At 42.3% G+C, this 25,745-nt stretch overlaps 1 protein-coding gene across 5 annotated transcripts in view; it reads left to right on the top strand.

The window, feature by feature from the left end:
• flncb (filamin C, gamma b (actin binding protein 280)) overlaps positions 1-25,745 on the top strand; it is a 207,407-nt gene that overhangs the window by 168,785 nt on the left and 12,877 nt on the right. For 2 of the 5 annotated variants that reach the window (XM_060903334.1, XM_060903336.1), the window contains 15 exons: positions 2,400-2,589; positions 3,121-3,144; positions 3,255-3,502; positions 6,128-6,220; positions 6,516-6,615; positions 10,669-10,809; positions 10,921-11,049; positions 11,214-11,387; positions 14,190-14,351; positions 14,708-14,911; positions 21,023-21,175; positions 22,603-22,725; positions 23,061-23,291; positions 24,686-24,955; positions 25,238-25,375. In XM_060903334.1, coding sequence (XP_060759317.1) covers positions 2,400-2,589; positions 3,121-3,144; positions 3,255-3,502; positions 6,128-6,220; positions 6,516-6,615; positions 10,669-10,809; positions 10,921-11,049; positions 11,214-11,387; positions 14,190-14,351; positions 14,708-14,911; positions 21,023-21,175; positions 22,603-22,725; positions 23,061-23,291; positions 24,686-24,955; positions 25,238-25,375 — 2,380 coding nt within the window. Of the gene's footprint in view, positions 1-2,399; positions 2,590-3,120; positions 3,145-3,254; positions 3,503-6,127; positions 6,221-6,515; positions 6,616-10,668; positions 10,810-10,920; positions 11,050-11,213; positions 11,388-14,189; positions 14,352-14,707; positions 14,912-21,022; positions 21,176-22,602; positions 22,731-23,060; positions 23,292-24,685; positions 24,956-25,237; positions 25,376-25,745 lie in introns of all 5 variants that reach the window. The other 3 variants (XM_060903335.1, XM_060903337.1, XM_060903338.1) reach the window with 2 other exon arrangements.

Genomic DNA, 25,745 nt, shown 5'->3' with positions numbered 1-25,745 from the left:
CAGAAAACTTAATTACACTTTTACCTGACTGTTCCAAAGCACTGACACCAGAGATTCCTTCCAATATCGCTAAACAAACATCTCCTGACACAAAACGTCACCAGATCCACAGTTATGTGTTTTTAACCCATTTACAGTACAAGCCCATTTTAGAGCGAGTACAGAACTGAGAATTCAACAGAGCTCTTGGAGCCGATCATTTTTCTCTAAATATATATTTTCTTTACATTTTACAGTGTTTTCAAGTGATTTATGTGTGAAATACGTTGTTTGTTAGTGGGGTTTTGTAAAAATCTTCCCTTGAGGCAGCTCAAGGACACCATACTTTGGGGTGGGTTTTTTTCTCTACTGACTGAAATGGTGCATATTATTTACGGCTTAACTGTAGTTATTTAATGTGTTTACATTTATTTATAAAGATCATAGCTTATAATTGTTATTTGGTTGATGGTTTAGTGATTATATATATATATATATATATATATATATATATATATATATATATATATGTTATTTACCAGCTGGGAGGTCCATATCTTGAAATACCGTGACCGAGGTCTTGAAAGTACTGACCGAGGTCACGGTATTTCACCATACGGACCAACCTTAAGCTGGTAAATAATATATTTATTTTTTTCTTTACCAAATTCTAACAGAAAACGAGAGCGCCCGAAAGGGAAAACTGAGCCGAGCCGCCATTTTGAATCCTCAGTCACGGCTGTAATGCAAATGGCTTCCTCCTCGGTATACAAGTGCACTTCCATGGCAGGAAAAAAACTACATTTTGCCGCCTATGTAGTCCCCTATTTATACAAATAGGAGTCATTCAGGATTCAGCCATGTTTTTGCTCGGCGTTAGCAACAGTTAGAGGTTTTTAGCTTTCTACTGAAATGTTTTCTTTTATTTCTTCTTCCTCAGGGTAGTAAAATTCGCTTTCGCTGTGAAGACTGTCGTTATCGCTATCCATGATGTAAAATTAATGCTATTCTCCTGAGAAATGCTGGCAAAAATTTACAAGATTTTTGATAATCTTATAAATAAATCTTATAAAAAAAGATAAACGTTGACAAAAAATTCTACGATGTTTGTTGTTGTTGTGAACGAGCGAGTCGCCAGAGGTCCATAACCGGGGTCTGTAACTGGGGTCCGTATCGTAGGTCAGCCAATCAGAGTGCAGGATTTGGACTGCGAAAAAATTTAATTAACAGTTATTCCACGAAATCAAGTCATACATGAGCTGATAGCCAACAAGGCGCATAGCACCGAGTTAGTTATAATCCATGTACGACGAGATTGAGTGGAATAACTATTTTATTCTATCCACATTCACTGGATTTTGAGAAACAGAGCATTTTTATTCTTATTTTTTGCAAATTCACTAAATAAAAACTTGATACAAAATGTCCGACAAAATCATTTCCGCTTAGAATGTAAACAAACGGGCGAAATTACAGGAGCAATTTGTGAAAATGCTATAATAATAATAATTTTTGGAAAATAAAAAAAGATATGTTCTTACCATCAGATACTTTCATTCCATATTTTGTTGCTTTTTTGTATTTTGGGTTTTTTTGTCTTCTTTAGGGTTTTTCTTTGGCAGTTGGCAAACCAACTTAAAGCTGCATTACCGCCACAGACTGGGCTGGAGTGTGGAACAGGAGCTATTGGGGGAAAACAAAAAAATATATTCTTTTAGCTATTTCTATTTCTTTTAAACACTTGATAACAATTTTTGGGGTTTTGTTTTCGAGTAAAGTTTTTATTTCATCCTTGGTTGGTTCGGCAGCATGCGCCGCCATTTTGTTTTTCTATACTCATGGTATATGAGCTGATATCCTAGTAATAGAGTAGCCAATCAGAGCGCATGATTGCTCATATCCAGTGAATGTGGATAGAATATATAATAATATTCAGTAATACTCAGTAATTTACGAATTATACATGCAGCACCGGCATCAACATAGTATTTTATGTTTTGTGTGATTTCTGGCTTCTAGGAGGTCATTTTTTTTTTTGGTGTAGCAGCTAAATTATTTAATAACACTGAAATGAACAGAAATTATGTATTTCAATTTAGGAAAAGGCTTGATTTTTTTTTTTTGTAATATTCTGCCTCTGCGAGTCTCTGTGGACTGACACTCCATTGAGTTTGATCTAATTATTCAATGTGGTTTCCATTACATAACTAACTAATAAAGAAGCTTTGCTCCTTAAAGCAGAGTTAACACATTATTATGCAAATTTCATTGCTTTTCTAATGTTGGGAGTTGTTACACCAACTATAGATTCATGTATTTATGAGAATAGCCATGTTTTGTTTGATTTAAGTTTAGATGGTACACACAGAGACTGTCATAAACGATGTGCATGTTTGTTAAACTGAGTGTGTTTCAAATAGGATCCAGAGGGAAAACCAAAGAAAGCGAACATCAGGGATAACAGAGACGGAACCTACACCGTGTCCTATGTGCCGGATATGACAGGCCGCTACACCATCACCATCAAATATGGCGGAGATGAGATTCCGTTCTCGCCATACCGCATCCATGCGCTGCCCACTGGAGACGCCAGCAAATGTTTGGTCACAGGTAAGCGTCTGATCTCATCTCATCTCATTATCTCTAGCCGCTTGATCCTTCTACAGGGTCGCAGGCAAGCTGGAGCCTATCCCAGCTGACTACGGGCGAAAGGCAGGGTACACCCTGGACAAGTCGCCAGGTCATCACAGGGCTGACACATAGACACCGACAACCATTCACACTCACATTCACACCTACGGTCAATTTAGAGTCACCAGTTAACCTAACCTGCATGTCTTTGGACTGTGGGGGAAACCGGAGCACCCGGAGGAAACTCACGCGGACACGGGGAGAACATGCAAACTCTGCACAGAAAGGCCCTCGTTGGCCACGGGACTCGAACCCGGACCTTCTTGCTGTGAGGCAACAGCGCTAACCACTACACCACCGTGCCGCCCCAAGCGTCTGATCAAATATGAAAATTTTGGCTACCTTTAGTTTTCATACAATGACGTCAATCAATATAATGAAATAACTAAAATACTACTGGCACACTTATCTTGTGTGTATTAATTGTGTGTATTATAATATTTGTTTCAGTTTCCATTGGAGGACATGGCCTGGGTGAGTAGTTAAATTCTAAATGTTTAACCATAGACTCCATATTGTGCTTCATGGTGAACAGGTTTTGGCTTTGTATCATTAACCATAATTGTAAATTTACTTCCAACCAGGCTCTGGACTCGGACCCACCATTCAGATTGGCGAGGAGACCGTAATCACTGTGGATGCAAAGGCTGCTGGGAAGGGAAAAGTCACATGCAAAGTGTCCACCCCTGATGGGGCTGAATTGGATGTGGATGTGGTTGAGAATTCAGATGGAACTTTCGATATCTACTACACAGCTCCAGAGCCAGGGAAATACATCATCACCATTCGCTTTGGAGGAGAGCACATCCCCAACAGCCCCTTCCATGTTGTGGTGAGCGCTTTATGCATTCTGGAGAGTCAATATCTGTCACGTAGATCAGCTTATGTACTGTAGTTCTTGAATGTGCAGTTTTTGCTCTAGTCCAGCTTCAGATCATCTGAAACCAGGACATCAGTGATCAGTATTTGCTGAGTTGGAATAAAATATGGAATATTCTGGGAAGTGGAATAGAAAAAGATGGACTAGTGATGGGTTCTTGAAGATTGGAGCATTGTGATAGATTTCCAAAGCATTGGAAACGGTCCTAATCAGTGTTTATAATATTTGAGCGTTTGAAGTCTGTATGAAGATCGGAGCAGTGGTGGGTCAACAGGTTAAGGCTCTGAGTTACTGATTGGAGGGTTGGAGTTTGAGCTCCAGCACCGCCAAGCTGCCATTGTTGGGCCCTTGGGCAAGGCCCTTAACTCTTATAGCTCAATTGATCCACCTCGCCCTAACGTAGAATTGGGAAGAAAGATGTAAGAAGAAAAATAATTCCATTGGAAGATTCATGTTTATATTTTGTTATACAGTACATTCACATTTTAACGTAGTATGTACTTATTGATTGAGTTAGGTCGGGCCGGACGGGAAAATATTTGCCACAAGGTCCATACAAATGACCAAGAGCTAAATATTTTCCCATCCGGCCTGCCCTAACTCAGTCAATAATCACTTTATCATATGACCTTTTTTTAACTAATATACACCGTAGAAAACAATGAACAACAGTGTGTGAAAAATGAACCAATCCATTTTTGTGGCTACTGCCTCATAGAGGCAAAGCGAGGCGGTAGCCGTTATGTCATTGTGTTGTAAAAATGAGTGTAACAATAGCGCGCTGCGCATGTGCATACCGTACGCATAAGCATTACAATCACCAGAACGGCGAACTGTGATCTCGCGATACGAACAGTTGATCTCGCTTTATCAAAGGTACACAAGAACGAGTGGCGAAGCCATGATGTTATCACGTTGTAAGAACGAGTGTAAGAATAGCGAAATTTCATAACCAATCAAGCTCGATTACCCATTCTACTTCTTGATAAACTTCAGAACCAATCAGAACCAGAAACGAAATAAGAGAAACCTCGTTATAACTTCGTAGTATCGGAAGATAATCAGCAGATATAAAGATAAACAAAATTCACCTCGTGGTTCGCCAAGGCTACTGATTCGATATCAAGTATGTGGTGTTTATTTTAAGAAAATTTACCTTTTGATTATCACAGCTTTTATTTGGTCCTTCTGAAAGGTCAGATGAAAGGTTTTGTCGGGTTTTTTTTTTAGCTTTTTGGCAGATACTGTATATTGAAAAGCCGATATCAAACTTCTGCAGTCGCTTTAATTTTTTAATTATTATTTTTTTATTTTCGAGTCTTTACACTACACTTGTGAAACAAAATGTGGTCATTAGTACTAAATAATGCTTCTAAGACAATTCATGAACAAGTGCTTTTTTACTATTTTGAAAATGGATCGAGTTCACAGCACTGTATTTTGAACAAAACACAGTAAACAAAATTGGTCACCAAAATACTACAAAACCTGATGCTGCTCACAGCTTGGTGATGCTTGCAAGAGATGAGGCGAGTATAAGTGATAACGTGTACAGTATATATGCTATATTTACTGTATGGACATGGGATCAGAAAACAATTTTATTTATAAGCAGTAGCCACGTGTACTTATTTTTATTTGATTGACAGCAAACCATTTATATGCTGAATCACCTTTGCACAAGTTTGAAATAACAGTTTGAATTCGATAAAATACAACTGACTTTACTGTTCTCTCGAAATGAAAATGATTTTAAGATAACATCGTTAGTAAAAGTCGGTTCAAACTCTGGTCAGCTCACGGAGACAAATTTCTTTGCTCGAAAGTACAATTTTTTTTTCAATTTCTTCGACTGTTTCAGCTTGTTCAATTAGGTCTGTCTGATAAATCATCCAGATAATAAAATTCACTTTCACTGTGCTCAGTTATGTCGCTCATTTTTCAGAGTAACAATTCAGAGCAAAATGAAAATGATGGAAGCGAGGGAAACGGGTCCGGGGCCACATATGGCTTTTCCCAGACCGGATTCAAAAATCTGTATCTGCCCAGTCACGTGACTTTTCCCGATGGTTTTATTAAGAACGCGCGTGCAGGTCCGTACAGGTCATACGGTATAATAAATAAACATGATATACTCCAGATGCATATGCATACTATGATTTTCTTTAAATCAGAAGTGCTTTTTGGAAATGTAATATATTTACTGAAGAAATATATCAAATGTAAAAGCATTGCTATCTTCACTGAATAGCTCTTGGAACATCCATCTGCATTTGATTATTATCCCAGAACAGCAAAGTGTTTTATTTCTCTTATACCACAGCAATTTGCCAATCGTACAGGCGGAAATACTGTCAGAGCTGCTGTTGTACATAATCAACACATTTTGACCAATCAAAAAAAGCGCCGTGATGTAAATCTAGCATTACAATGTGCAGCTTGTAATTTCAGGAGATAACTGTAACTCCAGAAGCTTATTTGTGTCCTAGGATTATGCTTAGTACCTGGTAACAGTGCCAGATAAAATGCATGAGTGTGGTTTCAACCAACTAACCATATGACTTCCTCCATCTCCAGGCGTGTGATACCGTTCCTATAATAGAGGAGCCGTGTGATAAAGTGCAGTTACAGCAGCCCTACTCGCCTTACCAGGGCTACTCCCCTCACTGGGTACACATTTAAGCCCTCTCCACAACTTCCCTTATACAATCTCCATCTCATTCCTGCACTCGTTTTAACCCCTCAGCCATCCTCTCCATCCGTCTTCTCGACAACATCATTTCAGCTGCAACATTTCAACTCCAGTTCAACTCTCCTAGTCAGCATTTTAACTGAAACCTTCTTGACTTGGATCTTCTTTTGTGCATGGCTTGCTTGTTTCTCTTGTGTAGGATCCTCTCAGCTGGTTCTGTAAACAAACATCTTACTAGTTAGTGGTGTTTACATGAATCTGTTTCTGTTCCAGGCCACTGAGGAACCGGTGACAGCCATAAATGGCATGGAGCCCATGCTTCGTCCCTTCAGTCTGGTTATCCCGTTTACAGTGCAGAAAGGAGAGATCACAGGTTTGATCCAAGCATATTTGAATAAACTGTGTAAAACCAGCTGTCTTGACATTCTGCTACGAGATAATATACCGTTATCAGGTCGAGAATTATTGACACCCTTGGTGATAATGAGCAATGTGCAGTATTAACTGCACAACACATGCAATCAGTGTTGTAGTCGAGTCACTAAACCTCGAGTCCCCAGTGTTCAAGTCCGAGTCATTAAAGAAAATTTCGAGTCGAGTCTGAGAACAAGACTCCAACCGCACCATTTGACGGTGGCTGTTGCTGCCTTTATGTGAAAGCGTCTCTGCTACTGTGTCGGACTAACGTTACTGCTCGACTGCGCCATTTTAGTTAATAGGCTACAGATAAAAAGCTCATTCGTTGCTCAGCAAGCCCCGCCCACTATCAACAGGGCAAATAACATGAGAGAGGGTTAACACTAGCTAGTTCATCACTCAACAAGCAAGCCCCGCCCACTATCAACAGAGCAATGAACATAGCGTGTCACTTCTTTCTCTGGGTGGGGTCTTGCCAAATGACGATTGAAGTTCGAGGTTGTCCCCGTCGTCTCCTCGATAGTTCTTCTACATATGGAACACATAGCAGTGCATTTTTTCCCACTGCACGAGAAGTCTGTATAAGCAAAGCAGACAATCCTAGGGGCGTCCTCTCCAGGCATTTTAGCGCCATTAACATTAGTTTGTTCCTGAACATGATGTATGAACAGGTGAATGTGCATTCTATTACATGAAATTAGTATAAAAATTAATGTAGATATAAATATCTTATGCCAAATTATTATGGAATGTTACAAAAAATATAGAAAAAAATCCAAGTCCTCGTCTCCAATTTACAAGTCCGAATGCAGTTAATGCACGAGTCCAAGTCCAAGTCTGAGTCATCAGTGCTCAAGTCCAAGTCAGGGCATGAGTCGGACTCGAGTCTGAGTCCTGGACTTGAGTACTACAAGCCTGCATGCAATAAGTAATATTTTTAACTTAAGCATATGAATATAAAAATGGGAACACTCCAAGTGGGCCACACATAAGGGCCACATATAAGGGGTTAATGAAGGCCTGGTAATTTTTTAAATGAATCTCAAATTTGATATTTGTAAATGGTTTTCATTCCTAAAGACCTGGATTGCTACAAAACAATAGATCTGCTAGGTTAAAATGACTAATAATTGCATTATTAGTTTTGATATAACATGCAATAAACATTATTAAAACCTCACTGTACAAGCTAGTGAGCATGAAATAAGAACTAAATTCACATCCTATTAGTGTTAATGCTGGATATATTGGACATTTTGATTTTAGGAAACATCAAGTGACACAGTTCCATTCGAGTTCAAAGATAACCAGTTCAATACATTACGTTATCCAGAGCGAAATACAACATACCCAGAGCAGCCTGGGGAGCAGTTGGGGGTTAGGTGCCTTGCTCAGGGGCACTTCAGCCATTCCTGCTGATCCAGGGAATCGAACTGGTGCCCTTTTGGTCCCAAAGCTGTATCTCCAACCATTAGGCCATGGCTTCCCCAAATTTTGATTTTGTGTACCCAAAAACCTTTTCTGCTTTGATTTAGATGCAAGTTTAAGATTATTATCTGGATTAAAAGATATATATATTTAGGGCAGTGACATCCTGGTTTGATGGGGAAATTATTGTTGATTCATGATTTAAAGATTTATTTTGCTGCAGTTAATTTTGCTACCTATGTTTTAGAGAGAAAATATTCACTCATCATTTTCAGGAAGCGTTTTTTCCTGGTAGAAACACAATGGAGCTTATGCTGGGTGTGAGGCAGAAATACACACTGACGGGATGCACGTTGCAGTGCACCATGCACACACACACTTTCATAATCATTTACTTAATTACTTACTCTTACTTAGCCTTTTCGCTACCACTGGAGCATAAGAGCTCCACAAGATCCCTCCATCCGGCATGGTCTTTTGCCTTGGTCTCAGCCTCACTCCAGGTGATCCCAGTTTGCTTAAGTTTTGCTTCACCTATCCTTCGCCAGGTGTTCCTTGGCCTGCCCCTTGGTCTCTTGCCTTGTGGGGTCCATCGCAGTGCAACCCTCGCAATGCTTGTCTGTCATTTACATCTAGGGACAATTTAGAGTAGTCACTGTAGGTGCAATTGGTAATTAAGTGATCAATCTCATTAAATCAGTCTCATTAAATCATTAAATTTTGGTGCTTAATAATAAATTACCAAACAGCTAAATTATGGTATATTCCAAATTATTATGATCACTTACCGTATTACATAACTCATTTGCACCTTGGAATTCTTTGAGATTGAATGACTTCAAAGAATATGGAAACAACACAGACACAGTTTAAGAATTAATTGAATTTATTATAACAAAGATAAAAATGAATAATAGCAGTTGAAATCTTCAAACAGTCAGCAGCAAACAGTGAAATGTGTGTGTCCATAGGAGTGTGTGTGTGTGTGTGTGTGTGTGTGTGTGTGTGTGTGTGTGTGTGTGTGTGATAAAAAAATTAAATATTAGCAATTGAAATACATTCAAATGGTCATCCGTGATATATGTGGGTTTGAATGTGGGCACGGGAGAATGCGCTATAAAGGTTGAATTGAATCAGGGCTTGGAATGTTATCTAAAGTTGAGACAAAGGACCTCGTGATAAAGAACGGAGGGGGGAAGGGTCACCACATGTTTCTTTATAGAACAAAAGAGTTAGCTTTGGTTTGCTAGCTAAGGTGTGTTGTGAGGCCTATGGCCTAAACAAAAGGCTAGCGTGGGATGCTAACTAAGGTGTGTTTTGTGTGTGTGTGTGTGAGACCACGTGGTGAGGCCTTATGGTCCCTGGAGACAATACAATTAGCCCTGGATGCTAATGAGACAAAAGAATTAGCCATAGCAGCTAACCCACTAGCTTATATCATTACCAAATTCACTGAAATCTTGATGAGGTCAAAATATGTGTAAATAATGAAATTAAAGTGTTAGAAAGGAAAAGGGAGCATGCAAAACCTATCTATTAAACAATTGAGAGATCAAAAATAGAACAATGATGGAAACACAAAATCAGTGTGCACACTTGAACAGTTCCTGAGTTTAAATTCACACTACGTAAATAAAACTAATTCCTAAGACTAGTCTTTTGCCCAGAATGCCAAATCTGCTCCAGTACCTTGCCTCTGTGTAGGAATACAGAGAAGCTACGAAGATGCTGAATTTTACAGGAGCTCGTGAAGACTTCTGTAGAAGGCAGAGAATTCTTGATCCGACGCTTTGTAGTTCGTGGGAAGAAAGTCTCTGATCAAACAATGTGCACAGCGCTTTGTTAGAAGGAGCCGGTCGCTTCTAACTTTAACTGCTTGGGCTGCAGTCCGTATGTACGGTACTTATAATGAATAAATGAAAAAACGGTTGTAACTCAGTCTGAGTCAAAATCGCGCGATTCTGGATTTCCACCGTGGCCAATGGTAAACAGAAAGAAAAACGCGCTGAATCTTTCTTCTTGCAAGAAAGAAGTCGTGGTTTCGGACGGTCCGATGAGAGAGTGCCTCTTTTTATGTCTGTTCCCGCGTGGTTACAGAAGCCAAAGAGGAAGTATGGTGGATTTCTGGGTCCCTTATGGAGTCGTGGAGGAAGTGACGTAGATGATCCCGCCCAGCCGTGACGTAGGTCAACGCGTAAGCTGGCTGATGGGAAATGTAGTTTCTTAAAGGGACTGTGTGTTGTACCTACATCACATTGATGGTTTTGGGAGTTGGGAGGAAACCAGAGAACCTGGAGGAAACCCAGGGTGAACAGACAGTAACCTGAGCCCAGGATCAAGCCTGGAAAGCTACCCAGTGCACCACGATATAACAATTATTTTTGTTAGAGGAAACATCACGTAACATTTTTATACAATCATTTTTGTGCATTCTCTTGATGAGTGCCAATAATTTTGGAGCTGACTGTATAAACTGGAGCGTTTTTTTTAACAGTGTACAAATTTAATAATTTACAAAAATCTTACCCATCTCAGTTCATGCAGCACCAGAGGAATGACCATATCACTGCGTGTTTTTTAGGTGAGGTACGAATGCCTTCTGGAAAGACAGCCCGGCCTCATATCACTGACAATAAGGACGGCACAGTGACAGTGAAGTATGCCCCAACTGAGAAAGGCCTGCACGAGATGGATATCAAGTATGATGGCAACCACATACCAGGTGATAAATCACTATAAATATATATTGGAATTTTGGTCATAATTTTGTTATACTTTTTCAAAACTGTGAGAAGCGAAGCCCCATGTTTGAGCTCTTTACTTCCTTTGACAGGAAGTCCATTGCAGTTCTATGTCGATGCTATAAACAGTGGTCATGTGACTGCTTACGGACCTGGCCTGAGTCACGGCATGGTTAACAAACCCGCAATCTTCACGATTGTCACCAAGGATGCAGGAGAAGGTATTTTCTCAACTCAAAAGCCCTCGAAAGCCTTGCTGTCACTTTACTTCCTGTTAAGTAATGCTTTTTCTTCCATAATGTGTAAATTTTATTACCTCATAGGATTTAGAGGTTTCACTTGCACCATTATTCAGGTGCTGTTTGTCTCTTTTGTTTTGTTTCAGGTGGACTGTCTTTGGCAGTGGAAGGTCCGTCTAAAGCAGAGATCAGCTGTAAGGACAATAAAGACGGCACATGCACTGTCTCCTACCTGCCCACCGCACCAGGAGACTATAATATCATCGTCAAATTTGACGACAAGCACATCGCTGGGAGCCCCTTTACAGCCAAGATTACAGGTGTGTGCGTGTAAATGTGAGTGTGTGTGTGCCAGTGTGGAATATAAGAAGAATAAAACACTTTGGGGTACACTGGAGTTGTAACAGTATCTCTGATTCACATCTGGCTGCATCACACCACAACGGTGTTGGTGTTGGTTGTTTTCCTATAACAGTACACTTGTTTTCTGTGAAGGTTCTCAATCATTCAGGTCATTGTAAATTGTAGGTGATAAAGAAGGCAACTGGACTTGCTTGAAATCATTGCAGATGTTTCACCTCTCATTCAAAAGGCTTCTTCAGTTCTGTCTGACTAGTGGGGGCACAGACCTGTACATTGGGGAAATGAAATAACTGCTTCACAAGCGCATGGCTCAGCACAGGAGAGCCAGTTCCTCAGGCTACATCCACACGATAACGGCGAGATTGTTTTTTTTTTTACTATCGCGTCCACATGGGCAACGGATCAGTAAAATATCAGGTACTTATGGCAACAGATCGCTTGCTGAAAACGATGCAATACACATGCCACACCTCTAGGTGCGCTGTAAGACGGTTCCATCGGAGACACTTAGAACAATAGAAGAAGTAGACGCATGCGCATAAACCCCTTCTTCTGTAGCAACAGCCAAGTTTTGATTATTAATCAGTAGCGTAAAATGAAAGACGCGGAAAGAGGAATGAATGGGGGTAGATGGAAGCCGGTACGTCAACATTCTTATATCCTCCAGAATTCTTTAATGGTCCGGAATAAATTGAATGCTACACGTTGATGGATTACTCTGTTCTTCTACGCCCTCTTTGAGGAATGTATTGTCGGACTTAAACCAACATCTGAAGAGGTGAGATCGCTCCTTTTTTTTTCCTATTTTTGCTGGCGGGATTGACTCTGCCCTAAGGGCTATTCTCTCTCTCTCTCTCTCTCTCTCTCTCTGTCTCTCACTTTGCACCATTACACAATAAATATTCACAGTGAAAATATTTTGTAAGCGCGTTTCATGAACCAAGTTATAGGATTTGTTGACAACTCGCATCGAGTTCGTTACACTTCTACCCGGCGTGAAGCACTGACAGTCATGTGGTTGTGACGTCATCGTAAACACATCCATTCTACTCATCCAGACGACTTCGCAACGGGGCCGTTGCCAGATTTTTTCACTCTGGAACCTGTTCTCAAAAGATTTCGTTTTGGGGCACCCAAAACGCCGGTGCCGTGTGGACGCCAGGCCGAAACGATAAACAATTTTATCAGATTCACCTGAATCCGTTGCCGTGTGGACAGGGCCTCAGGCCAGGACTCTGCAGTCTATCTTCATCTCAGTAACAAAGGACACTTGTTTCAGGACTGCAAGGTACACATTTTAGCCAGGGAGGACCGGTGGTTTGAAAGAGGAGTAAAAGAAGCCATCTTTGTCAACCTGGAACGACCATTGCTGAACAGAGGAGGTGGTTGGAGACACCACTTATCAGCCACCTACAATGCAGTCCTTGGCACACTTCCCAGAAAACTGAATACACATCCACACCAAGACTCAGCTGACTTCAATGACTCACATGATGGCAGAGAGAGCCAACGACCCACAGATCACCCTAACGACCCTCTAGGCCGCTAACACCGTTCACACCCAGCCTCCAGCAGTGTTGTAGTCGAGTCACTAAACCTCAAGTCCGAGTCCAGTCTCGAGTCCTCAGTGTTCAAGTCCAAGTCGAGTCCATTATTGATTCGAGTCGAGCCCAAGAACAAGACTCCAACCGCACCATTTGACTGTGGCTGTTTTAGTGCCATTAACATTTGTTTGTTCCTGAACATGACGTATGAACAGGTGAATGTGCTTCTCTTTGTCAGGGAGTGTGAAGTATTCTGTCAGAGATGGTTGGGAGACGGATGTAAGTGCAGAAGGTGTGTTTATTAATACAAGTGAAGACGGTAAACAATCCAGAACGGCAGGCAAAATCATAAAACAGTGAAACAGGCAATAGGTCGAGCGAGGCACAAACAGGCTACCGTAGACTCTGCAGAATCAAAGACGAGAAACAGGAAATCAGGGATCAGGAAACCAAACAAGGAAATAAGGCTCGGTAATGTGTCAGCAACACAACTCAATACTTCGCAAAGTAAGGGTGTTTTCACAGTTTTTATGTCGGCACGCTGATTGTGCCTTAATCCTGTGCAGGTGCGAGTCGTTTATGGTGCGCATGCGAGAATCCGCTTGGCGTGCATGCTGTCTGGAGCACGTCCGAGAGTCGATCTGATGCATGCTCCAAGGCGCGCAGGTGTGACACTCTTACGCGAAATTAGTACAAAAATTAATGTAGATATAAATATCTTATGCCAAATTATTATGGCATGTTAAAAAAAATAAAGAAAAAAATCCAAGTCCTCATCTCCAATTTATGAGTCCGAATGCAGTTAATGTACGAGTCATCGGTGCTCAAGTCCAAGTCGAGTCACGAGTCCTTAAAATTAGGGCACGAGTCAGGCTCGAGTACTACAAGCCTGGCCTCCAGTGACCCTAACACCCTGCAGGATGGCTGAGAGGATCAATGACCCATGTGACCTCAAGGACTCTCCTTAGGATAAATACCTGGAACTCCCCACTAGTCAGACAGAACTGAAGAAGCCTTTCGGATGAGAGGTGAAACGTCTTCAAGGATTTCAAGCAAGTCCAGTTGCCTTCTTTAGCACCTACGGAGCACACTTGTTGTGTTTTATTCATTATTTATCTTCTGAGTGGCATAATTTTGCTGTGCTGTTCTACATTTAACCCTCCATCTCTTCTCTATTTTCTTATTCTTACCCATCCTGCTCTTTCTCTTGCGAAGGAGATGACTCTATGAGAACATCCCAGTTGAACGTAGGCACAGCGACAGACGTGTCCCTGAAGATAACAGAGACAGACCTGAGTTCTCTCACTGCAAGCATCCGAGCTCCATCTGGTAACGAGGAGCCCTGTCTGCTCAAGAGACTGCCTAACCGTCACATCGGTGAGCAAACCTGTAGAATACCTTCAATGGCATCTCACACTCTGCTCTTCACACCTTGCCTACACAGAATCGGATTAATTAATGGTGCTCTTGTAGTGGCTTTTAATATTTGGCTTTTTTGTAACATGGAAAACATTTTTAAAACTTTATTTCTAGGATTTTTAGACCTCTGGCTTCGTAATTAAGGGTTCAGACTGTATTAATCTAAAATGACCTGTATATTAGACATATTAGAAAATAAACAACTTGCAAGAGTTCATCAACACACACTTCATAGTACTTCACTCCATTAATGATTGAAATTTGATGCTTCTCTGATGAGCAGCTTGTGGAGGAGTTATCTGTCTTCTCCTCAGGGATCTCCTTCACTCCTAAGGAAGTGGGTGAGCATGTGGTGAGTGTGAAGAAGAACGGCAAACATGTGACTAACAGCCCCTTCAAAATCATGGTGGGACAATCGGAGATCGGAGACGCCAGCAAGGTGAAAGTGTTTGGCAAAGGCCTGGTGGAGGGACACACTTTCGAGGTGGCCGAGTTCATCGTGGACACCAGAAATGCAGGTGAGAACCGATACCTCAATCGACGACGTACAAATCATAACAGATTGAGCTGGAAAGATGAAATGGAACAAAGATTACATTGATTTATTCATCTTCTTTAAAAAAATCTGTGTGAAATTAACAATAATCTGTATTTATGTTGTGTGCTTTTCATTTTAGTCAAATCACAAGAGTGCTTCGTAGATATAAAGAATTCAAGGTTGAACAAAGTATTTGTGATAAAGTGTAATAAGGAGGCAAGGAGGCAATTCATGAGAATTAAAACAAATCGCAAAAAGTAACAAGATAAAATTCGAGATTTACGAATAGGCCAGGGAAATTTTTTTTCTGGAGATTAGGTGTGATGTTAAAGAAGAGTATTGCTACCACGCCAGAAAAAGCAAAACAGATTAGTATTGCGTTATGATGTGAAAAGTTTATTGTTGTATCAAGATGTTTTTCCTGCTTTAAAGGTCCCCTTGCATCGTTTTTTCATTAATTGTGTGGTGGTCTCTAGTATGAATGAATGCCCTGTGAGCCGGTTTTGGTGAAAAAAATGCTGTGGTTCTCCTGTTTCAGGCTGTTCTAGTTTGCTGGAGGAGCGGGTGGGGAGAGAACGACAGGATTTCAACTCTTACTCATTAATATTCATGACATGTAAACGTGTTACCTCTGATTGGCTAACAGCACTGTGACGCTCCCTCCAGTGGGTCAGAACAAGCGGATGTGGGTGTCTTTGTAAAAACTGGTTTGATTGGCTATTATGGTCTCGACATCGATGTTTTGACCAATAACAATGTAGATAACACGAATTTTACATCACATTCAACGAGATTTAAACGAGACTAAAGATGGCGACTTACAAATAATGTGTAAACATTGTTGGAGTTAATAAAGTTTGAACAGCATGAAGGAACATACCCCAACCCCCCGAAATTAATAAAAAAAAAATCTCAATGGATTTGGCATAATATAAAAAGGTCGTTTTTTACTCAGAAAAAACGGAAATCCGCCGAAAAGCGGAAAACTCTCATCCCTGCCTAGCTTGTGACCGTGTCATGCATGGTAACGTGGAGAATATGAACATGCTATTTTGTAACAAAAACCTTCGAACAAAAAGTTCATGTTTTACTTACAGCTTGTGAGCTGGTGGTCGATCGTCTTGACTACAGATCCAAATATTAAAAACAACCTCGAAGCAAAACCACTACTGAAGGCACCGAAGTTTGAAAAGTCACTGTGGTCACCTCTTCTATCTTGCAACGTTGCTCTGCTTAGGTTTTGTTTCTGTCGGCGGCTCCAGCCCGACTTTGGACGTTCATAACTCGGGCAGGGGAGGTCCCAGCCTCCCCAAACTTGGCAGCCAGCAACCTCTGCCCTCTCCCCAACGAACCAGCGCTGCCAGGGCGGGCTAGCCCCGCGCCTCGGGACGTAATTCGCCCTGAGGCGAGCCACGGTGCTCCGCTTAAGTTTCGTTTCTGTCGGCGGCTCCAGCCTGACTTTGGACGCTCGTAACTCGGGCAGGGGATCACCCAGCCTCCTCAAACTTGGCAGCCAGCGACCTCTGCTCTCTCCCCAGCGAACCAGCACTGCCAGGGCGGGCTAGCCCCGCGCCTCAGGACGTAATTCGCTCCGAGGCGAGCCGCGGCGCTCCGCTTAGGTTTCGTTTCTGTCGGCGACTCCAGCCCAACTTTGAACGCTCGTAACTCACGCAGGGGAGGTCCCGGCCTCCCCAAACATGCAACGTTGATGTGTTACTGCCACAAATAACACAGGCACGAACTTGTCCAGACATGTTTTCAGCTTGCTGTCAGGTCCTCTTCGTGAGCTACTGACGAGATGGGCCCTGCTATCTCTCCTCGCGCTTAAATCCGAACTTCCTTCCCATGGGCGGTCGCAAGCCAAGGTGGGCGAGGCCATGAATACTAATTTATGAAGTGACGTAAGATCGTATGGCTTTTTCAGATCCACTCGTTTTTCCGACTATTTCCTTTCATAAGCTAATACAGGGAATGGAAGTAGAATTACATTTTCACATGTAGCATGCATATGCAACTCGGAGTGAACTATGGTATTTCAACAAGAGCCAGTATTAAACGTTTTTGGTGGAAGGGCACCTTTAACAAGATATTGTCATGTTATTACACCATATCAACCTAATATATTATAATAAGATCATTTATATTGTGAGGCTGTCATGTAAAACTCATGTTTGAATGAGGAAACAGTGTGTGCGGAATGGATAAAACAGGAATATGGCTTATTTACATGATTTGATTAAGTTCTACTTCATGCTTGGGTTGAGACCTGACGAGATTCTGCTGTTATTGAACTTGGTGGATGATATTGTCGTCATCATCAGCTGTCCATTGCTAATGATGATGATGACTCCTCCGTTAGGATGAGCAGAAATGCAGATGGGCTGCGAGGCCCGCAACAGAGCAACAGAGCTGTCCGCAGCGGCAGCACAAACGGTGTGACAGAGCTGCCACGGAATGTCTGGCCTCGTGAGCTCTCACATACGATTCTCCTCTCCTAGCTAGGCGCCTTGCGCAGTAAGGTAAGACAAACGATATTGTGCCCCCATCATGTTGTCCCTCTGGACCTCCAGACCTGATGCCAAGTGGTCCACAAAAGTGCCACAGACCTGACGGGTATGGAAGTTGCCCCGCAGTGACAACTGACTTGCCGAGTGATGCCATCCGTTGGCCATTTGAGTGGCTCTTCCACATGCCATCTGGTGGTGTGCCATTGACCCTGTTGGGTTTGTGCCTTGCTACCAGCGCATTATTGATGATGTACTATTTAACCCTTGAGGATTAAGTCAGAGTGCTAACCTCCTAGTGGTAGTCCCCGGGCAATGGCTACAGCAATGACCCTGGGTTGCGATACCATCGGGAGCATGGTGGCGAACCATCAAGCCTAGTCCTGCTAGGTCCCCCCTACTCCTGGCAGGTTCAACCATGGTGGGACGGATCCCAGGGGAGCTGCTGCTGGCTAATTAGCACCTGCACCACCCAAACCCCCATGGGGTCTCACTGCCTTGTGAGTGTTAGGGATAGCAGAAGGCTAAGGGAAACAACCCTGACAGAAAAATCGGCGTGGAGCCCCACAGGCGGCAAGATTTGTCTATTTGTCAGTTTTCTCGGCAACTCCTGCAACCAAACTGGTACCAGACGTACTGCTTTGCTTTCCTCTGGATTACGCTAGTGAGGTAGAGAAGGGGGCCCTGTCACTGGGGCAACACAGGACCGCCATAAACTTGCCCAGGCGTGTTGCGCCATGGAGAAGTCACTCCATCTTGGCGCAACCCACCATCGTCTACGTAGACAGACGGAGGCCGATGAGACTATTTAACCCATAGCTGGAATCCAGGCAGGTGCTACCATTCCGGGTCAGAGCGGACCTGGGAGCAATGGTGATTAAGGGGTAACTCCACTTTCCCCAATACTCAAGTCCTCCCGGACCTGAGACTCACCCCCGGTTGCAGTTTAAAGTCATACCCAGGACTGATAGAATAGAATAGAATAGAATAGAATAGAATAGAATAGAATCGGATGATAGTGTAAGAAGTATGTGTAAGATAGACAGTCTATTGTTATACCAAGAAAAGTTTCTTGTTGTAACATAAGTTTGTATGCCATAATAACATGAAAATATCTTGTTAAAATGTGAAAAACGTCTTATTATAACAATATACTTTTCATGTTATAACACGATACTCATCTGCTTCTCTTTTTATGGCATGGCAGCAATATGGTGCTGTATGATGTAAAAAAAAAAAAAAATCATTCTCAGCAGCCCGTCTCAGCTAAGTGAAATGGGCTCTAAGGCTTCAAGAAATCAGCAATATGCACCAGAGCTAAATCATCAGAGGTTTAAATGTCCTGAGTACGACCTTGGGGTTAATGCAAAACTTCACAGACAGCCTGTGTAGCTTGATTAAAACTGGGTTAATGTCTTTTGATTTTTTTCGTTTATGCTCTTGGGTGAAACCCTATTGTGAGCAGACCTACATTCGTACTTCATCAAAATTGAGGCTTGGATTTAACATTTATTATCATTCATTTCACATCCATTTATCCCAACACAGTCTTCCATTTCATGTTAAACCCAAGCAAGATTGTTAAGTATCAGCATAGAGGGCAAAACCGACATTATTATTTGAGGGGAGGAATATCAAAGGAGAACACTAGGAGGCCTAAAGCAGAACTTTGCGGGACACCATACTGCACTTTCAGAGTCTTAACACACATACTATATATTACATTATCTATGCAGGTCTTAGAATAATATATCTTTCTTCACTAGATAAAAAATACATATCAAGTGTGACAATCTAACAATATAAATGACAGAAATGCCTAAATGTAAAACCTAATCTAAAAACCTTCATCAACTTCATCTCATCTCATCTCATTATCTGTAGCCGCTTTATCCTGTTCTACAGGGTCGCAGGCAAGCTGGAGCCTATCCCAGCTGACTACGGGCGAAAGGCGGGGTACACCCTGGACAAGTCGCCAGGTCATCACAGGGCTGACACATAGACACAGACAACCATTCACACTCACATTCACACCTACGGTCAATTTAGAGTCACCAGTTAACCTAACCTGCATGTCTTTGGACTGTGGGGGAAACCGGAGCACCCGGAGGAAACCCACGCGGACACGGGGAGAACATGCAAACTCCACACAGAAAGGCCCTCGCCGGCCCCGGGGCTCGAACCCGGACCTTCTTGCTGTGAGGCGACAGCGCTAACCACTACACCACCGTGCCGCCCCCTTCATCAACTTATACTTAAAAATTAGTCTATTAAAAAAACTATTCCTAAAACGCTCTGTGCTTATTCTAGGCATAACGCTGGATCTATTCCTCAGGTGCGCAGAAGATTCCTTTACCTTAGGCAACAGGCTGAATAGTGGATGATCTGTGACATTAAACTTATTAAAGTGCATATTCTGGACCAATTTAGTTTTTTATATGAAAGTATGTCCCTTTACACACTCATCCAGAAGGGTAATTTTGCACAAGGCCATCTGTCTACAGCAGAAAAAAATAAAATAACAAAATGCGTCTGGAAAAATCCCAAGGGAGTCTGGAGCCAGATTCATGACGTTACCTGCGGAAGCGCCAGCAGGCTGCGTGAGCTTTGCACGGTTTCAGTGCACAGCCTGTGTAGACCAAGCGCTCCCATTTCTCTCTCATTGTCCGGTCTTTTGGGAAATGCTGAGTACTAATCCCATCATGATTGGTGTTGTTACACCCTTCTACAATACATCTGTTAACCATTTTAATAATTACGTGATGACGTTGAAGAAATTTGCAGAAAACCACCAGGTCGTTTTCTCATAAACAAACCAGTGCTGGCGTAGGAGTCAGAGGGAGGCGTCTCGCAGATGATGTCACGAAAATCAATGTTTGCCAGGAAATCCAAATGCCAAGTTTTTTCAGAGGTGGACCAATTCGCCTCAAATGGCTTGATTTCAACTGAATTTTTCTGATATTGCGCAAGGTAAAAAAAAATTGCAGAGAATGCAGAATGTTACAGATATTTGACCAAAGTTTAATATAAAATAGGAGAATTACATTGATCTTGCTCCTGAATTTACCCATGATATGCACTTTAAACAGTCGGTGGTCACATTTTCCAAGAAGACTAAAAATATCGAAATAAGTTGAAGTATAATGTCATTTAAAACATCTAGTTAAAAATTGTTGTATGATAATAAGATCAGACTGACTAGCAGCAATCACCGGTAAACCGTAAAAGTAATTTAGAAAGAACAATGGAATTTAAAAAGGTGATCTATTTCCAGTTGCGAGTATCCTTCCTTACGAAGGCTTCTAATCATAAATAGACACTTGTTGGCTTCATACAGTAGAGCTTAGTCTTACTGTGCAAACTTTAGCCTGCAAAGTTACCCCTAATAAAGTTACATTATCATATTGCTTTGTTATATATCGCATGATACACATTATCACCCCTCTTACGCATAATCAGCTCTTTACATTTCCGTGTATTACAGTTCATGCCATTTTCTATTGTCCAGGCCATAAATTGCTTATTTGTTAAATTTTTAATTTAACAATGATGATAATATTGATGAATATCTCCTCAATCTCTGTTAGGTTATGGTGGTCTGGGTCTTTCCATCGAAGGTCCCAGCAAAGTGGATATTAACTGTGAAGACATCGAGGATGGCACATGCAAAGTGACCTACTGCCCCACGGAACCAGGCACCTACATCATCAACATCAAGTTTGCGGACCAGCACGTGCCAGGTACAGAACATGACACAAAATCACTTTAATGAAAAGCAGCACATTTAATGCATTGTTCTGTTTAACGAAAAACATTCAGCAGGGGATTGCTTTTTAAGAATTATATGTTGTCAGAGGGCGGCACGGTGGTGTAGTGGTTAGCGCTGTCGCCTCACAGCAAGAAGGTCCTGGGTTCGAGCCCCGTGGCCGGCGAGGGCCTTTCTGTGCGGAGTTTGCATGTTCTCCCCGTGTCCGCGTGGGTTTCCTCCGGGTGCTCCGGTTTCCCCCACAGTCCAAAGACATGCAGGTTAGGTTAACTGGTGACTCTAAATTGACCGTAGGTGTGAATGTGAGTGTGAATGGTTGTCTATGTGTCAGCCTTGTGATGACCTGGCGACTTGTCCAGGGTGTACCCCACCTTTCGCACATAGTCAGTTGGGATAGGCTCCAGCTTGCCTGCGACCCTGTAGAAGGATAAAGCGGCTAGAGATAATGAGATGTTGTCAGAGGTGAATGCAATCCACATTTAAAGCAATCCACGTTGCCACATCGCATTTAAAAATAAAATCAACTACACCAGTAAAATAAAGTGAAACACAATGCACAAATGGTATGGCTTTTCATTAGATACATAGAGAAAACATACCACACTGAAAAGCAAACTTTCACTGCATTGCCCTTACATCACTTGATTTCAACAGAGTATTGCTTAAAAAAAAAAATTGACTTTGCACCAAAAGTGAATAATTTCCTGTTGTATCACATTTCACTTTCATCACTGTGTTGCAGCCACGCCACACTGAAAAGCAACCAAAACCTCTTCTTTTCTTTCTATACTATAAGGTCTTAGCAAATGTCTTGCATTTGAGACACAGCCAAAAATAAGGCATATTATTCTATCCACATTCACTGGATATGAGCAATCACGTGTTCTGATTGGCTACTCTACTCCTAGGATATCAGCTCATATACCGTGAGTAGAGAAAAATAAAATGGCGGAGTGTGTTGCTGAACCAACCGAGGACGAAATAAAAACTACTATAAAAAAAACCCAAAAAAAAAAAAAGCAACAAAATATGGAATGAAAGTATTTGATGGTAAGAACGTATCTTTTTTATTTTTCAAGAATTATTATGACTGCATTTCTCACAAATTGCTCCTGTCATTTCGCCGGTTTGTTTACATTCTAAGCGGAAATGATTTTGTCGAGCGTTTTGTATAAAGTTTTTATCTATCGAATTTGCTAAAAATAAAAATGCTCTGTTTCTTAAAATCCAGTGAATGTGGATAGAATAATACAGTTATTCCACTCAGTGCTATGCACCTCGTCGGCTATCAGCTCATGTACGACTCGATTTCATGGAATAACTGTTAATTGTTGCACTGAAGCTTTTCGAACCCTTTGTAATGTTTCTACATTGTTGGGAATGTTGCGCACCTCTCTGCAGGAAGTCCATTCACAGTAAAGGTGCTTGGGGAAGGCAGGATGAAGGAAAGCATCACCAGGAGGAGGCAGGCTCCCTCTATAGCTACTGTAGGCAGCACCTGTGACCTCAACCTCAAAATCCCAGGTGAGGTGAATTCACAGCTTAACGGAGCCCTTTATGTATTATAAAGAGCTTAACAGAGGGGAAAAATCAACTTTTGAGGATAAGTACTTTTTCCTTTCGGCTCCTGTCACACCACCTGCGCTTTGTTCCAACCTTTTCACCTGCTTATTGTTTTAAACAGAGCTAGTATGATTAAAAAAACCACAAGGGTTGCATTATGAATGAAAGTAAACCCAGCATGCAAGGTTTTTTTTTTTTTCTCGCTGTCCTGATTTCCTCTGTCTTACTGCATTTTCTTCCCTCCTTCTCTCTTGCTCTGTCTTTCCTCCTTCTCTCTGGACCCACACGTCCTGCAGGGAACTGGTTTCAGATGGTGTCGGCCCAAGAAAGGCTAACGCGCACCTTCACACGCAGCAGCCACACATATACACGCACTGAGCGTACTGAGATCAGCAAGACGCGAGCAGGCGAAACCAAGCGCGAAGTGCGTGTTGAGGAGAGCACGCAGCTCGGGGGAGACCCCTTCAGAGATGTGTTCGGAGGCTTCATGGGGCCCTTCAGTGGCATCCAGTCCCGCCAATCCGAGGGTGTGTGTGTGGGGGGGGCGCACATTAGTGTGAACTTGGGTTTATTTACTTAATTGATCATCTGCAACAAACTTATCAATATGTTAAAGCAGTAGTTTGGGATTTTTGACATGAATCTGTATGGCATCCCCGTCAACAGTGTCGTGCAAACACACTGACTCACCCTTGACAGCATCCTGTGAGTCCAGTTCTTGTCCAGTTTTGGTCCAGACGAAAGTAGTCCGGCAAGTTTGTTGGGGTCACGAAAGTAAAACATTTTTCTTCTCAAAACAGTACGTGTTCAAAAGAGTGATATATTTGCATCACAAAACCGTTGCCAAATAAAAAGTCAGACCTCGCAATTATTTGGCGCTATATTTTGTCTCCCTCGGTATCACTGCGCGCTGTCATGTTGACATCTGCGCAGGAATCAACACCTTTCCCATTGTTTGGCAATGATTAACCCCGCCGACAGTAGTCGGAGGGGTTATTATTTTCACCTGCGTCAGTCTGTGTGTGTGTGTATCTGTCTGTCTGTCTGTCTGTGTGTCTGCAAGATATCTCAAGAACCAACGGATCGATTTGGACCAAATTTTGTACGTGTTGCCAATCACCCAGGAAGGAAACCATTAAATTTTGGAGGTCAAAGGTCAAGGTCATGGCAGAACTTCGAAATTTTCGCCCAATGTATTTTAATAGGGAAAAGGCGGGGTTTGCACTCGTTAGAGTGTCCCTGTCTAGTTAGGAGTTCAGATCAGCGGCGCTAACAAGCTGCGGCTCCAGCTTCACCTTCTTCCACTTCTCTGTCCACCCTTTCTCTCTCTGCCCGTTCTAACTCCATCTGGCGAATTTCTTCATCTGTATATTCGGGTTCATAAAGATATCCCTTTGGCTGTGAGATGAAGTCAATGTTTTCAACGTCGCTGTCGTAGTCAGACATGTTGTCGCTAACTTTGCTAGCAGTAAACAATGAATGAAACAGCCGTGGCTGTCACCTGGCGGCAGCGCGCGGTGATAAGAAGGGAGAGAAAATAGTGCCAAGCGATTTCGAGGTCTGACTTTTTATTTGGCAACGGTTTTGTGATGCAAATATATCACTCTTTTGAACACATACTGTTTTGAGACGAAAAACGTTTTACTTTCGTGACCCCAACAAACTTGCCGGACTACTTTCGTCTGGACCAAAACTGGACAAGAACTGGACTCACAGGATGCTGTCAGGGGTAAGTCAGTGTGTTTGCACGACACTATTGATGGGGATGCCATACAGGTTCATGTCAAAAATCCCGAACTATCCCTTTAAGTTTGTGCTTCAGTCATTTTCTGCAAAAAATCCCATTCTACTGCACTTCTAATCACATTATAATTGCTTCTACTTTTCTCTGTTGCTCCATTATTTTCTCTCTTTCTTTCAGGTGAGACTAGTACTCAGGATATGACAGCTCAGGTGACGAGTCCTAGCGGAAAAACAGAGGAGGCTGAGATCATCGAGGGTGAAGACAGCACCTACAGTGTGCGCTTTGTGCCCCAGGAGATGGGCCCTCATACAGTTAATGTGAAATACCGGGGCCAGCATGTTCCCGGAAGCCCCTTCCAGTTCACCGTGGGGCCACTTGGAGAAGGAGGAGCCCATAAAGTGCGTGCAGGTGGCACCGGTCTCGACCGAGGAGTAGCAGGAGTGCCAGGTATGCTAACTGCAGTGGCATTCTTGTTGACTGTAATAAATACATATCAAATAAAACACACCTCCATTCAAAATTTTCTATTACATTAAGGGCATTTAGCAGACGCTCTTATTCAGAGCAACGTACAACGTACCCGGAGCAGTTGGGGGTTAGGTGCCTTGCTCAAGGGCACTTCCTGCTGGTCCAGGGAATCAAACCGGCGACCTTTTGGGTCCCAAAGCTGCTTCTCTAACCATTAGGCCGTATCACTGAGACTTTTTTGTCTTTTCTTGTGCCTTGCAGCCGAGTTCAGTATCTGGACGCGTGAGGCAGGTGCAGGTGGGTTGTCCATCGCCGTTGAGGGACCCAGTAAAGCTGAAATCTCATTTGAAGACAGGAAGGACGGCTCCTGTGGAGTGGCCTACGTGGTCCAAGAGCCGGGTAAGAGCTAATAAAACGGGTACAGGCTGCACATTAGGTTCACAGCCACTGTTTGCAGCCAAGCAATGTCAGGCTTTTTATTTATTAATTTTTTCCTTTTAATTTGATCCTCATATGTAAAATATGCTTTATTAAAGGGGAACTGAAGTCATTTTTAAACTTGCTTTATTTCTTAATTAACGTGTTACTCAATTACGTTTTCGGTTTTAGTAACCTTATATCGTGACCCGTATTGGCAACTAATCGCAATTAAATATTATACTTATCGGCCTATTCGGTTTTTAGCCGTGCTGAATTTAGTGCGTTTGGTCCACGGCAGGCGTCACTTATCTGCGCGATCTTCACGAGACTTGTGCGAGACTTCGAAACG

This window comes from Neoarius graeffei, chromosome 21 (genome assembly GCF_027579695.1).
Source record: "Neoarius graeffei isolate fNeoGra1 chromosome 21, fNeoGra1.pri, whole genome shotgun sequence".
Lineage (NCBI taxonomy): Eukaryota > Metazoa > Chordata > Actinopteri > Siluriformes > Ariidae > Neoarius > Neoarius graeffei.
This window is presented reverse-complemented; position numbering and strand designations above follow the sequence as displayed.